Source organism: Carassius carassius, chromosome 28, assembly GCF_963082965.1.
Source record: "Carassius carassius chromosome 28, fCarCar2.1, whole genome shotgun sequence".
Lineage (NCBI taxonomy): Eukaryota > Metazoa > Chordata > Actinopteri > Cypriniformes > Cyprinidae > Carassius > Carassius carassius.
Window position 1 is genome coordinate 18,122,604 of NC_081782.1, and position 15,428 is coordinate 18,138,031.

General features: G+C 39.7%; 1 protein-coding gene across 1 annotated transcript in view; it reads left to right on the forward strand.

Moving 5' to 3' along the window:
- Positions 1 to 764: 764 nt before the first annotated feature.
- The window catches only part of LOC132108150 (calcium-activated chloride channel regulator 1-like), a 62,502-nt gene continuing 47,838 nt past the window's right edge, over positions 765 to 15,428 (forward strand). Inside the window, exon 1 of the mRNA XM_059514730.1 lies at positions 765 to 989. Coding sequence (XP_059370713.1) covers positions 903 to 989 — 87 coding nt within the window. The 5' untranslated portion in view covers positions 765 to 902. The remainder of the gene's footprint in view (positions 990 to 15,428) is intronic.

Genomic DNA, 15,428 nt, shown 5'->3' on the forward strand with positions numbered 1-15,428 from the left:
CAAGCTCTAAATTAAATTAAACTGACACGCCACGCAGCTGAGACGCTTGCACCACGCATCCAGTGTGTCGCCGGCCTCAGTTAAAATGAGTGAGGAATGTGGGGAGCAACAGAGCGCGTGTTCCAATGAACAACAACTCCCATGAGCCTTCGCTCTTTCCCAACGTCATCAAAGTACGTCTCATGTTATAATTTTGATTGAGTGACCCCTGGTGGGCAAAAATTCCATACTGCACGTTTAAGGTTTGAAATTCATTATCTTTTATTATAGGCTACGAAGTCTAATATCATAAGCCCCTCATCCCGTCACCCAAGACCGCAGACACCCCCTTATATATATATTGTAATAATATATATTGTAATAATATTTCACAATATTACAGTTTTTTCTGTATTTTTGATCAAATAAATGCAGGCTTGATGAGCAGAAGAAACTTCTTTCAAAAACATTAAAAATAGTAATGTTTCCAAACTTTTGGTCTGTACTGTATATATAGGCTATAATAGAGTACCGGCACCTCTTTTGGGCCACTTAAAGCACTGCCCTCCACGACCCCACTGCGTGTACGGGACTCGGCACACTTGCCTGGAAAATTTTCGTACCCGGGTCGTACACCTTAAGTTTCACTTTTATCCCGGAATTTCCTCTTTTCACACCAGGGGGATTCCGGGCGTCAAATTCGTTAACAGCCTGCTGATAATAATGATAAATAAGCACAGCAGTTCCATGGAAAGAAAAAAAAACATGGGCAAGAGTTTCCTGCCAGTTTCCTTTAATTGTTTGGGATTTAACAAAATCTGCTTTCCACAGAACTCAGACTCTGGAGTTTAAGAACGATTACGCTCTTCCTCAGCGCCCCGTGAACAATATCGGACAAGATAAGTCACAGCGAGAGGAACAAGATGATCAGAGTCTATAGACCTACTGCACCTACACACCAACCGCCTCCGCTAGACTTCACCCCTGCACACGCTGTGTACAACAAGAAGGTGACGAGTAGCCTTTCATCTATCTATCTATCTATCTATCTATCTATCAATCTATCTATCTATCTGTAATTCTGTCTGTCTGTCTCTGTCAATCTATTGTTCTGTCTATAATTGTCTCTATTAATCTATTTCTATTTATGTATCTATTGTTGTTGCATTCTGTCTATCATTCTCTGTCAGGAACATGCTGCACAACTCCTTGTTCAAGCTCTTCTTCTGTCTGTTGGCAGTTCTTCCAACCAGTTCTATCAAACCTTTACAATTAATCCAGAACAAGGCAACAAGATTCATTTTTAATTAGCCTAAAAGAATGCAAGTCACACCTCTGTTTATCAATTTGCACTGGCTACCAATAGCAGTTCGCATAAAATTCAAGGCATTGATGTTTGCCTACAAAACCACCACTGGGTCTGCACCCCTTTACCTAAATTCATTACTTCAGCCTTATGTGCCTTTATCGACTAAAAACACACCTGTATTTGACCCTCTAACTCTAGCACTCTATTCTAAATATAGTCTTTAAAAAAATAAACGCATCCATTTAAGACTTGCACTCTATGCATTTGCTGCTTGTTTTCTTAAAAAAAAAAAATAACACTAGCTTTCTAAACCTTTTTTTATTATGTTTTTAATTTTTAATTTTATTTATTATACAATTAACAAAATAAAAAATGACCTCTAACACTAGCTTGCTCTATTCTATCTTTTTATTTTGGCTATGATATAATAATAATAGTAATAATAATAATAATAATAATAATAATAATAATAATAATAATAATAATAATAAACTTGCTATGTGTACTGCCTTAAACTAACCAAGACTTGTTATAGTACTGTAGTTTTGTTTTTGATTGCTACCATTGTTCTAATTTTTAGGCCGCTTTGGATACAATTGTCTGCTAAATGGCTAAATGTAAATGTAATTGTAAATAATGGGTGCACATTTTAATTGTTTTCAACATTATAAGTAATCAAAGGAAACTGGCAAAATTGACAATCAATGGATACCACAAATGGCAAAGTGAAACAAGCATTAGGTTTAAAGGTGCCATAGAATGCATTCCAAGTCGGCATTTCAACATTGAAACAATGTCAGGTACAATGGGGGAATCCATTTGGAAGGACCTTTCGATTTTGCAAATTGGATCACCATTGATATTGTGACATTGTTTCACCTTCTTACCTTCATCATGGGTGAATTATGGTAGTTCTGTAGACATTGGATTAGCGTTGAATTGTTGATTTTGCAAATTGAATCAACAATTTATAACGCGACACTGTTTCACCATCGTACCTTTCAGCATGGGTAAATACACGGGTGAAAATGTGTTGAACAGTTGTTGAATGGAACCTGCAACCAGGGGCGCAGTAAGGGGAGGGAAGTTTAGGACAATTCCAATGGCCCAGCATTACAAATTATTCACAAGCAGTTTGGGGGTTCTTCGGTCACTTCTAACCGAAAAGTTTTACAAAAAAAAACTTTTAAATCGTAGCTTCATCGGAATGGTACAAAACTTTGTGACTTTTATGTGACTTTTATAGTACTTGATATACGAACAAACAAAAATATTGGAGACAGGATCTGACTAAGTCTAAGTGGTCGTAAAAAACAATAGTCACACTCAGGGTCTTTGTGGTCAAAAGTGACCGCCATAGGAAATGAATGGAAAATTGGCAAAAATACAGATATCTTTTTGTGCGTACAATCTACAAATCAGCCACGATGCCTAAAAAACGCACACACACACACACACACACACACACACACACAAACACACATAGACATAAACATTAACACACAAATGAACGTGTGTCACTGTAAAAGCTAATTTTGGAAAATGTGAGAAATAAAAACAATTATTTAACCACAAAGTAAGAAAAAAAGCACACAGCAATGAAAGCATGAGACTGTAAGCCATCAAGATTGCAAAATAGCCACACAAACACACACACACACAGAGAAAGAAATATGAGACTGTAACAGGGAAAATGGAGAATATGTGGAATAAAATCACTGAATCAAAAAAATGGGGAGACATTGGATCCAAAATGCAAAAGCCTCACACCATCTATCTTATCTATCATCCATCCATCTATCAGCTGATATATAATTTCTGATGATTTCTAAAATGTGATAGAGAAAAAGGCAACAAAGAAGTCTTTTTTTTTTTAAACAAAGGTCAAAACTCCAGTTATACTTTAGATTTTTGAGGGTGCACTCTTGTCATAAATTAATCGATTACTTTTCCTAAATAATTTTTATCAAAAAGCATTGGTAAAATATATATTTGGGAGTCTTTGACCTTTCCAACGATATATAGTTTGTCAAGATTAGATTAGATTTAATTGTAATATAGTGAAGTAAATGTAGGCATCCCACAGAGGGGACGGGTGACAGTTAACAGGTTTTAAAACACTTATTTAATTTTTTTTTAATTTTTCTATTTTCCATTTACTTTATAATTAATATACTTTTGCTGTTATTTTTGTTTTTTGTTTATAATGGCTGTTGTCTTTTGAAGATGAGTTACTGTTCATTGAATAGTACAAAAAACTGATTTACTTAAAATGTTTTTTATAAAAGTTTTATTTTTTTTATGATGAATGAATTGCATTTTCATTTAATTAGAATTAAAACAATGGGTAACAAAATGCTTTTCATTTGTTCTCTTTCTAACGCAATGCTCAGGTTGCTCAGGTTTGACTGTATTATAAAGTAAAACTGGCACTCCAAATTACCATTTAAACCAAACAAACAAACAAACAAAAAACTTAACAAAAGTAGTCTCTAGAGAAAAGAGAATCTCTAAATATATATTCAAATCAACAACCTAAAAGGAGGAAATATGTGCAAAAAAGAAAATCCTAGGGAATTCACAAGCCTTTCTATAGAGAGCTGTACATCAATCTAGTGGTTAACTATGGTATTGCATGAAATTATTGCTCACTACTCCCACCAGGGGGCACAAAAAAATACAGCATTACCGTAATTGAAAAATAATGAAAAGTTTATATATATATATATATATATATATATATATATATATATATATATATATATATATATATATATATATATATATATATATATATATATATATAGATAGATAGATATATAGATAGATATATATAGATATATAGATAGATATATATAGATATATAGATATGTGCGTATGTGTGTATGTATGTATGTATGCATGTATGTTAAGTGAAGTATTTTACATTTGATTATAGAATATCTGTACCTGAAAACAGTGCTATTTATGATCATTTTTTCTTATTTTATTACTGAGTGTTCACTTGTCTTCAGTAATGTTTGAACTTAATAGTTAGTGTTTATTGTGATATTGAAATTGGAATTGTGAAATGAGATTGCAGATGATTTACAAAGAAAACAATAGCTATTTTGTTTTTGTTTATGTTTATTAGGGTTGTAACGGTTCACAAAATTCACGGTTCGGTTCGATACAATACACTGGTGTCACGGTTCGGTTCGGTTCGGTTCGGTACGGTTCGGTACGTTTTAGATATAGCAAAAAGAAAAAATTGGCAGATAAATTTCCTTGATTTTTAAAAAATGTTTTATTTCCAAAGGAATCCAAAGTGCACCCAAACACCAGACCTGTTGGTTATTGGAGGATCTTCTATTTCTGGTCTGTTAAACGCATTGGCCATTTTGCAACGAGCCTTCAGCGTGTATTACTGAGTGAGCGAGCGCCTGACTGAGTAGCCTAACATAAACATATAAGTTGGTGTTTTTTTCTTCTTCGGGGGTGTCAGGGGCGTTGCCTGTTACGTTGTTTGGGTTATTGGGCTACCTTGTTGAACGCATATCATTATATTTCACAATTTTTTTTATTTTCCAAATATAATTAATTAGTCCAATGAATAATGCGTACCGCGTACCGAACCGAAAGCGTCGTACCGAACGGTTCAATACGAATACGCGTATCGTTACACCCCTAATATTTATGTATTTATTTTTGGCAGGGCAAGTACAATTTTGAACCCTAGCATTGAGCTCTGCATTTGAATATATAAGCCAGTCTACTCCATAGATTTTTAAAGTCTTTTGATCATGTTAAGAAAAATTTAAAATAAATCACTACACAATGTTCTTTGTCTTAATTACTCTTTTATTTTATTGTACATCAGTGTGGTCTTTATAAATCACGTTTTCTGTAGATCAGTGGTCTTAATACTACTATCAACAGGTCCGAGGAAATTTGTGTAAATTAATATAAAATAAAAACATGATTGATGTTGCACCACATGAAATATAGTTACAGCAGAAATTGTGTACCCTAAGCATTATTTCTATTAGAATAATAAGCAGCACATAAATTAAGACCTTTAGATATTTACAATAAAGGCTGATAAAATAATTTGCTTTTTTATTATTATTATTTTAATAGGTTTTTTTATTGGTTTTGATAGTAAATAAATTCTAATCAGTAATTTTACATGCAGATTAATGTATGTATAGACATATAGTGTGTGTGTGTGTGTGTGTGTGTGTGTGTGTGTGTGTGTGTGTGTGTGTGTGTGTTTGTGTGTGCGTGCGTGTGTTTACATGCATAGTGGGCCAGTCTGGATGAAGTCCAGGGCTGATTTTTTGTCTCAGTCCAGCCCTATATATATATATATATATATATATATATATATATATAAAATTTATTTTTATTATTTTCAATGGAGAAAAATATATCATAATTATTGCATAAATATTAATTATAACAATAAAATTCACTCAAAATTCAAAAGAAAAAATATTATTGAATAAAAATATATTACACTGATTTTACTGGGAGTGGGGGGATATTTAATTTCAGGGGTCCTAAGTGTGACTCCTAAATGAAGAACCCCAGAGGGTTAATCGGAACCCTGGCTATACAGTGTATTTAGTAAAACAAGTCAAATCAAATTAAGTACATTTTTATTAAACTAAGTAAAATCACAACCTATCAGAAAAGGTCAATGCACCTCTAACAGAAGTGACAGGACAATGTAGCAGAGGAAAAATCTCTAACCAATTGGTCAATAATAATATGGATACTTGATGATTCAACAAGGGGAAAGGAGAAATGGTTTACTGAAAAATTCTTAAAAAGCAGGATTTCATTTTATACCATTTCTTTAAACCAGTGGTTCTCCAACTTGTTATACCAAGTACCACTTCAGAAAATATTTGGCTCTCTAAGTACCACCATAATGACCAACATTAAATTTTAGCAGCCTAGTAGTCCTAACTATTCAGCTATAGCTCTCTAGTTCAAAAATGAGGCAGTTTTATTCCTAATAAGAATATGTAATGTTGTCAGCCACTTTAACATTGTAAATACACAGTAAATGAACATTAACACTGCACTATACATACAAATAAAATAAAATAAAAACTTAAATAAAGATGAAATTAAAATGTGTTATAAAAAAGTTACATAACTGTACTGTACTTAAATGTAAAATAAAAAAAAAAACTTACACAAAGATTAAATTAAAATGTATTGACATTTATTTATATTTAATATAGTGATTCCTCTGCGTACCACTAGAGAGAGCCTGATACTTTGAGAACCACACAATCCTAATTCATTTTTTTATTAATTTTCATTCATTCATATTAGTACCAACATTTGCAATTGTATATTTCAGAAAACACAAACAAAGTATGTTATCGTTGAGACTATTATAAGATAAGAAATATATATATATATAACATACCTAATGCATGGGATTCATATCAGGAAAATGTGGAAAAATCTCTAAAAGACAGACATTAACATATAATTTACCAGGAACCCAACAACATCAGATGAGCATCTAACTTGAGCATCTGTGATAAAGCAATACAAAAATACACACAGGTATTTATCTTCAACAGGTTACATGTCCTTTACCCATTTGTAAACTCTGGTAATGTTATGTTTACTATTTTCAAAAGATAATAAAAATAATGATTTTCTTACCTCATTTACCAGGACCTCGCAGAACACATCTGACCCTTCTTGTGTTCACATTACAGTTTTTGTTCTCCATTGACATGTCATGACTCAAATTCGGGAAAAAAAAGGAAAATATTAAATAATTCAGACCGACCGAGCAGTTACAATGTGCAGCAGCTCACAGTCAGCAGCCTGCCTCACTCACAGAAAGACTACAATAACTTTCATATTTTTCAAATTTAGAAAGTTAGGAACTGTTAAATTGTCATGTTTCCTGGATGACAGCCAGATTAACCAATCATAATCAAAGCAATAAAGTAAAACAACCAATAGGAATTGTTTCAGCATAATAAAGCAGCAAAATGTATTTAGTTTTAATGTTGTTAATGATGATAATATTTAACATATACTTTTAGATTTCAGAATAGGTATCATGATTAAAATATTGTAAAATGCTATTAAAATAATAATAATAATATATTAAATAATTTAATATAAATAATTTAAAAGGTGGACATTTATTTTGTATGTTGTTGAAGACATTAAGTAGATTCAACATACAGATTTTATAAATAAAAAAAAAGATTGTTGATTTACTGTACAAGTGTTTTTGGTAACCTTTTTCAACCATTTAGCATAAAAAATTGTTAACATTGTTTCAATGTTGAAACAACTACTGTCATTATTTCAACCATATTTTAGTGTTGAAGGTTGGTCATGTGCTGGCTGTTTTTCAAATGTTCAGCTTTAAACACTTTATCAACATTGTTTCAATGTTAAAACAACAACCGACTTTATTTCAACCATATTTCAATGTTGAAAGTCAGTCATGTGCCGGCTGGGTGGATACAATATTTTAAATTGTTCTCTGATATCATCAAGGTGTGTATGTGAAGTTTTTTTTTTTTTTCTCAAAATATCCCACATATAATTTTTATAGCTTCCTGAAATTGCCATTTTTAAGGTATGAGCCAAAACGCTCTGTGTATGGCCCTTTAAATTAAGATAAGCTTGTGCTTCCGCCTCGCTTACAGTGTTGCCAAGTCGGTGGTTTTCCCGTTTCCCCAGGTTGCTTTTCATGTCTGTGGGAGGGAAACCCTGGAGGGGTTTATCATTTTAAATAAATAAAAAATTTAATTTAATTTAAATTTAAATCAGTGCTATTGGTCTTTCTTATGTCTATTTGAGGTTTTTACAAATATTGAACAAATATAAGGCATTCAAATTTGTTTGTTTCTAATCCTCAAACTGTCAGTGAAACCTTGTAACTCCGGCCCACCTCCATTAACAATGAAGTGCTGTGCACAGCCTGCAGACAGATAAATCTCCACTTAATCACAATGCAAGGCTCAAATGTTTTTTGTGTATTTAAAAAGTGTCTTAGCATTTGCCATCTTGTTGTAGCCAATAAATGTTTCAAATATCCTGTGCATAGTGCTTCATCCTTTATATACTGAGATTTAAGACGTGTATATAACAATAAGAAAAACTAAGATCATATAAAGCTACAATAAACATAATAGCCATTAAATTTATGAAGGTGATACACTTGCTGCCTCATATACAGCCATTCTAACGAAAGACCAGGCAGCAACATAGTGTTGGTCCAGATCTGTCCCATATCTGGCCCGCGTGAAATCCATGCAAAACTGGTTGCTGTCTGGTCGTCATTTGCTGGTCAAAAACCTTGTTAATTCCATTTGAACTTGATTTTCACAAAATGTTAAGTACAAGTGTCTAATAAAGCCACAATGAGAACTTGATTACACAGTGTTTAGTTATTTAAAAAATATATTTTTCCCCCAAAATATTTCCATGCTTATAGTGGTGTGGCATGGGATTTTTTATCAACCCCCCATATTGATTACCACCTGCTCAATCACAGTTTTACTACAAATACCATGGTTAAAATATGGTTAGAGTGGCAAAACTCTATATTTCATGTGCAGCTTGTTAATAACTCAGTAGTTCCCTATCAAAAGGTAACACTCATTGTGTTGATTGACTCTTATGGGGAAAACATCTAAGGTTATGTAAGTAAGCATGGTTCCTCGAGGACACGAGATGCTGCATCGGAGAACACTTTGGGGAATGACTCCAGCGAGACGGCTCTGAATCACGTGTGTAATCAGTCCAATGGATGGGTGAGACATCATAGGCAGGTGACGTCAGAGACCAGGAAGCTTAAAAGCACAAGCGGCAAAGCCGGCATTTAGCCTCAAAGTAGAGGACTCTATGCTTAGGATAGCACCCTGATCACCGCTTAACATAAGCTTCTTCTGGCCGGAGGTCTCAGCCTCAGAGCATCATGGAGGAAACATGTAATCAGAGGGTGTCTGCCCATTGACTGGCCACCGAGAGGGGCACGGTAGGCAGCCATGGGTCTAGTGGATCAACCCTGCGGAGAGAAGGGCCTGCAGGAACTCTAGAACTGTACAGTTAACTGGGTCGAGCTGGCGGTCTCCGCACAAATAGGTGAAAAGCTTCCACTTCCCGCATACAGTTCCCTCATTGAGGGAGCTCTGGATTGGAGAACGATCTCAACAATCTCGGCTGAGAGAGCGGAAGCTAAGAGTTGTGCCTCCTCAGAGACCACACCTACAGCCTCCAAGCTCAATGCGGGGGCACTGCCTCTGAGAGGAGATCTCTCCTGATGGTGACCTCTTAGGTCTGGAAGAAGTAATGTAGTGCTCAAAGCACGGCCAGCATCCTTGGGCAGATGATATGCCATGTCAGAAGATGGCCACTCCACAAACCGTGGACCGGCTACATTTCTGGGCGGTTACTGAGAGAAGTGCTCGCCGGAAAGTGTTGCACCCTGGAACACTGGCAGGTTTGGCAGATCAATCTACTGAGGGCACTGAGGAGATACGGGCACCGTGTAATGTGGTATACATCGCTATTCCCCAGAGGGACCTGCCCTCCAAGGTCCTGAGCCACAGCATCAGGACTCTCGTAGATGAAGTCTCCTAAATCGATGGTCCTCAGACCCACGTCATCTGCAAGGAAGACTAGACCAGAGCCTGCTCAGGGCAGGACCCCATGAAGCACACTTGGCAGGGGCTCCCACACCGCCATGTGACCTCCTGAGGGAACCAGTCTTGCAAAACCGGCCTCTGGTGCGCCTAGAGCCACTAGCTCGGTGCCCTGAAGTGGCGGACTGGCAGGGGACGACCATGTTAGCTACTCTAGAGACCTTCGTAAAGGTAGCGAGCCTCTTAGCACCGCTACGTTTCCGGGCAGTAAGTGAGATAAGTGCTCCCCACGACCGCTGTGCCCTGGAATACCAGCGGGGTTGGCAGATCAATCTCCTGAGGGCACTGAGGAGAGATAGGCACAGTGTAATGCAGTGTACACCGCTCTTCCCCAGAGGGAGCTGGCCCTCAAAAAGTCATAGGCCTTATGCGTCAGGACGTTAACTTATGACAAATGCTATCCAGCGAAAATGACGGTCCGCAGAACTGCTTTCCACTAGAAGCCTTCAGCCTAGGAGCACCACTCTGACTCTAGTGTCTGCGTACAAAATGTGACACCCCCGGCTCGAGAGGCTGGAACACGGTAGGGTTGGGACCGCTCCGTCCAGCAGCCCCTGACCGCCTCAACCTCCTCAGAGGAAGAGAGGTAAACACGTGTTCTCACACACAGGAGAGCAAGTCTGGTCAGGTAAGGCTGAAATAGAGAACATGAACATGTCAAGGGTGGCCTCCGTGGCCATGATGAGATGGTAGATGGCCTCCATGGCCATGACAGGACAGGCGGTGAGTTCATGGATGGCCTCCATGGCCATGACAGGATAGGACGAGCACTCTGGAAGTTCGGCTGAGACGTGACGAGGCTCTGGAAGTTTGGCTGAGACATGACGAGGCTCTGGAAGTTCATCTGAGACCTGCGAGGCTCTGGAAGTTCAGCTGAGATGTGACTAGGCTCTGGAAGTTCAGCTGAGACGTAATGAGGCTTTGGTAGATCCTTGGTGATTTGACTGGGTTCAGGAATATCAACTGTGGCTTGACTTCGTTCAGGAAGATCAACTGTGGCTTGACTTGACTCATGAAGGTTAATGGTAACTTGACCTTGCTCAGGAAGATCAACTTGGTGTCTTGACCCTGCCCATGAAGATCATTGGTGACTTGACCATGCCCATGAAGATCATTGGTGACTTGACTTTGCCCATGAAGATCATTGGTGACTTGACCTTGCTCCCGGAGATCAAGAGTGACTTGACTCATGAGGTCTAACTGTAGTATTGCTTGACTCATGGGTGTTAATGGTGACTTGACCTGACTCAGGACGGTCAATGGTAACTTGACCTGACTCAGGACGGTCAATGGTGATCTGACCTGACCCAGGACAGTCAATGGTGATTTGACCTGACTCTGGGAAATCAGTGCGGACCTGACTCGACTCTGGAGGGTCAACGGGGACCTGACTCGACTCTGGAGGGACCACGGGGACCTGACTCGACTCTGGAGGGACCACGGGGACCTGACTTGACTCTGGAGCATCCGCGGGGGCCTGATGCGACACTAGAAAGTCGACGGGGATCTGACTTGTGTCTGGAAAGTCTCCTGTGGCAGCCATCTTGTGCAGAAAGTTCAGGACCTCCAGCCTCTTCATCTCTCACCCAGGCAAAGGGTCATCCAGGCATTTGTTGAACAGGTCCTTCAGTGCTTCACCATTATACCCCAGTCCTACTGCCATCGTCCAAAAGATCTGTGCTAAACCACCCACCTCACTCCCCTTTTGATGGAGGGTGATTAGGTTCAAGAACCTCCCCCTCCGCTCCTCCATGCTGGCTGGGGAATGGATACGAAATCCCACACTGCTGGATCTGGGCATGATGGAGTCCTTCTGTCATGAACGTACACACGAACAGAGAGATCAAATTGCAGTGTTTATTAGGGAGAATCCAAAAATTGTAGTTCAGACAGGCAAGAGGTCAATATTAACAAAAGCAGTCCAAAAACAAGAAACATGAAAAACACTAGGGAACACGAGAAAGCAGGGTGACATAAAACAAGGACTCCATGAAACAGATAGAAACAGACCGGGTATATATGGACAGGTGAAAATGATGAAAGTGGAAACAGTTGAGTGCAATTAACAGATGTGCAATTAACAGTGATGAATCAGACAAAGGCTTGTGGGAAATGTAGTGCCTGCACTGGGGTGACTATGGGGAAGTGAGACCACTAGTGGACACCCAGGGATACACAGACCAGACACTGTGACACTCAGTCACACAAACACATTTAATCTCCTCAGAGAAAGATGAATGCTGCAACGAGCTCTGTCTCAGAGGGGGAAGAATCCGCAGCGCGGGCTTCCAAACCTCAAGAACGAGCTCTAGATATAGGGAACACGGGTGGAGATAGGAAGAGCCACCTCCAACCCGTTTGCCAGATCATGTACGATTCCCGCGATCTCGGTTGCAGCCGTGCAACTGCAAGATCGCATGCATGGACACACTCCACGGCGCGTGCCCGGCAAAAGCGGAGAGCTTAACCCTCTGGAGTCGATTAACGCATATACGCGTTATGAGTCATTTTCTCCTGATAACCCCGAAAATAACTTAAATTACACTTTCAGTTTTGATCGTACAGATAAGAGCAATACATCAATCGAATCTGTAAAGGGTCTACTTTTTTTGGATACATTTACATTTACATTTACATTTAATCATTTAGCAGACGCTTTTATCCAAAGCGACTTACAAATGAGAACAACAGAAGCAGTCAGGTCAACAAGAGAACAACAACAGTATACAAGTGCCATGACACGTCTCAGTTAGTCTAGTATAGAACGCATAGGTAGGGTTTTTTTTTTTTTTTTTTTTTTTTTTTTTAATTAAAAAGACAAGAAAAGGAAAAGTGCTAGTGTTAGTTGGTTAAGTGCAGGCGAAAAAGATGAGTCTTTAGCTGTTTCTTGAAAATGAGTAAAGACTCAGCTGTACGAATTGAGATTGGGAGGTCATTCCACCAGCTGGGGACAGTCCAGGAAAAGGTCCTTGAGAGTGATTTTGAACTTCTTTGGGATGGTACCACAAGGCGTCGATCACTTGCAGAGCGCAAACTTCTGGAGGGCACATAAGATTTAACCAATGAGTTTAGGTAAGTTGGTGCCGTGCCAGTGGTCGTCTTGTAGGCTAGCATCAGTACCTTGAATTTGATGCGAGCAGCTACTGGTAGCCAGTGTAACCTGATGAGGAGCGGAGTAACGTGAGCTTTCTTTGGCTCATTGAAGACAACCCTCGCTGCTGCATTCTGAATCAATTGCAGAGGCTTGACAGTACATGCAGGAAGGCCCGCCAGGAGAGCATTACAATAGTCCAGTCTGGAGAGAACAAGAGCTTGGACAAGAAGTTGGGTTGCTTGCTCTGACAGGAAGGGTCTAATCTTCCTAATGTTGTATAAGGCAAACCTGCAGGACCGGGTAGTTGTAGCAATGTGGTCTGTGAAGCTTAACTGATGATCCATCACAACTCCTAGGTTTCTAGCTGTCCTCGAAGGAGTAATGGTTGATGAGCCCAGCTGTATAGAGAAGTTGTGATGAAGCAATGGGTTAGCTGGAATCACCAGGAGTTCTGTCTTCGTAAGGTTAAGCTGAAGGTGATGGTCATTCATCCAGCTAGAGATGTCACTCAGACAGGCTGAAATGCGAGCAGCTACCGTCGGGTCATCTGGTTGGAATGAGAGGTAGAGTTGGGTGTCATCAGCGTAGCAGTGATAAGAAAAGCCATGCTTCTGAATGACAGATCCTAATGATGTCATGTAGATGGAGAAGAGAAGTGGTCCAAGTACTGAGCCTTGAGGAACCCCAGTAGCAAGGTGGTGTGACTTTGAAACATCACCCCTCCAAGACACACTGAAGGATCTGTCAGAGAGGTAGGACTTAACCCACAGGAGTGCTGTTCCAGAGATGCCCATCTTTCTGAGGGTGGACAGGAGAATCTGGTGATTAACAGTGTCAAAAGCAGCAGAAAGGTCCAGTAAGATGAGTACCGAGGATTTTGAAGCTGCTCTTGCTAGTCGCAGGGCTTCAGTAACCGAGAGCAGAGCAGTCTCAGTTGAGTGGCCACTTTTGAAGCCAGATTGGTTGCTGTCCAGGAGGTTGTTCTGTACAAGGAATATAGAAAACTGGTTGAACACAGCTCGCTCAAGTGTCTTTGCAATAAATGGAAGAAGGGATACCGGTCTGTAGTTTTCAAGAAGCGCTGGATTTAGTGATGGTTTCTTGAGCAGTGGGCTTACCCGAGCCTGCTTGAATGCTGAGGGAAATGTTCCAGAGTGAAGAGAGGAGTTGATAACGTGAGTAAGCAAAGGTATGACTGAAGAAGAGATCGCTTGAAGGAGGTGAGTGGGGATCGGATCAAGTAGTAGGATGATTGGACAGGAGAAGTTCGGAGACGTCCATCTCTGAGAGTGGGGAGAAGGAGGAGAAAGAGTGTGCATCGGTCATTGTGAAGTTGTCCTCAGTCTGCGGTGTGGAGAATTGGCCGCTGATGGATCTCGTCTTATTTGTGAAGAAAACTGCAAAGTCGTCCGCTGTAAGAGTCGATGGAGGAGGTGGTGGCGGTGGATCAAGAAGAGAAGAGAAAGTCTTGAAGAGTGTCCGAGCGTCACAACAGCTGTTAATTTTGTTGTGGTAGTAGGATGTTTTAGCCGTGAAGACATTTGCAGAGAAGGAAGAGAGGAGAGACTGATACACACTGAGGTCTGTAGAGTTTCTTGATTTCTGCCATTTCCTCTCTGCAGCCCTGAGTTTAGAGCGATGTTCACGGAGAACCTCAGACAGCCAGGGGGCAGATGGGGCAGTGCGTGCTGGTCTAGACAACAGTGGGCAAAAGTTGTCCAAGCAAGATGTTAAAGTGGAGCAAAGAGTGTCCGTAGCGCTGTTCGTGTCCAGAGCAGAGAACTGAGAGAGTGCAGGAAGTGAGGATGAAACCACAGAAGATAGGCGAGATGGAGAGAGTGAGCGTAGGTTCCGTCGAAAGGTGACCTGCGTTGGAGTGTGAGGCACTTCAGGAGTAAGTGCTAGGTTAGCAGTAATGAGGAAGTGGTCTGAGGTGTGCAGTGGAGCAACTGAAGAGTTGTCCACAGAGCAACAGCGCGTGTAGATGAGGTCCAGTTGGTTGCCTGATTTGTGAGTCACTGTAGTAGACACTAGCTTGAGATCAAATGAGGCGAGCAGAGTTTTGAAGTCAGCAGCCTGGGGTTTATCTAGGTGGATGTTGAAGTCACCAAGCAGTACCAGAGGAGTACCATCTTCAGGAAAGTTTGATAGCAGCACATCCAACTCCTCCAAGAAGTTTCCCAATTGACCTGGGGGACGATAAATGACCACAAAATGGATTTTAACAGGGTGGGTTACAGTAATGGCATGTGATTCAAATGAACCAGTACCTGTAGGTGATGGCTGAAGATCAAATTTCCATTCTTTTGATATAAGGAGACCTGTTCCTCCACCCCTCCCAGTGGTACGAGGAGTGTGGGAACAA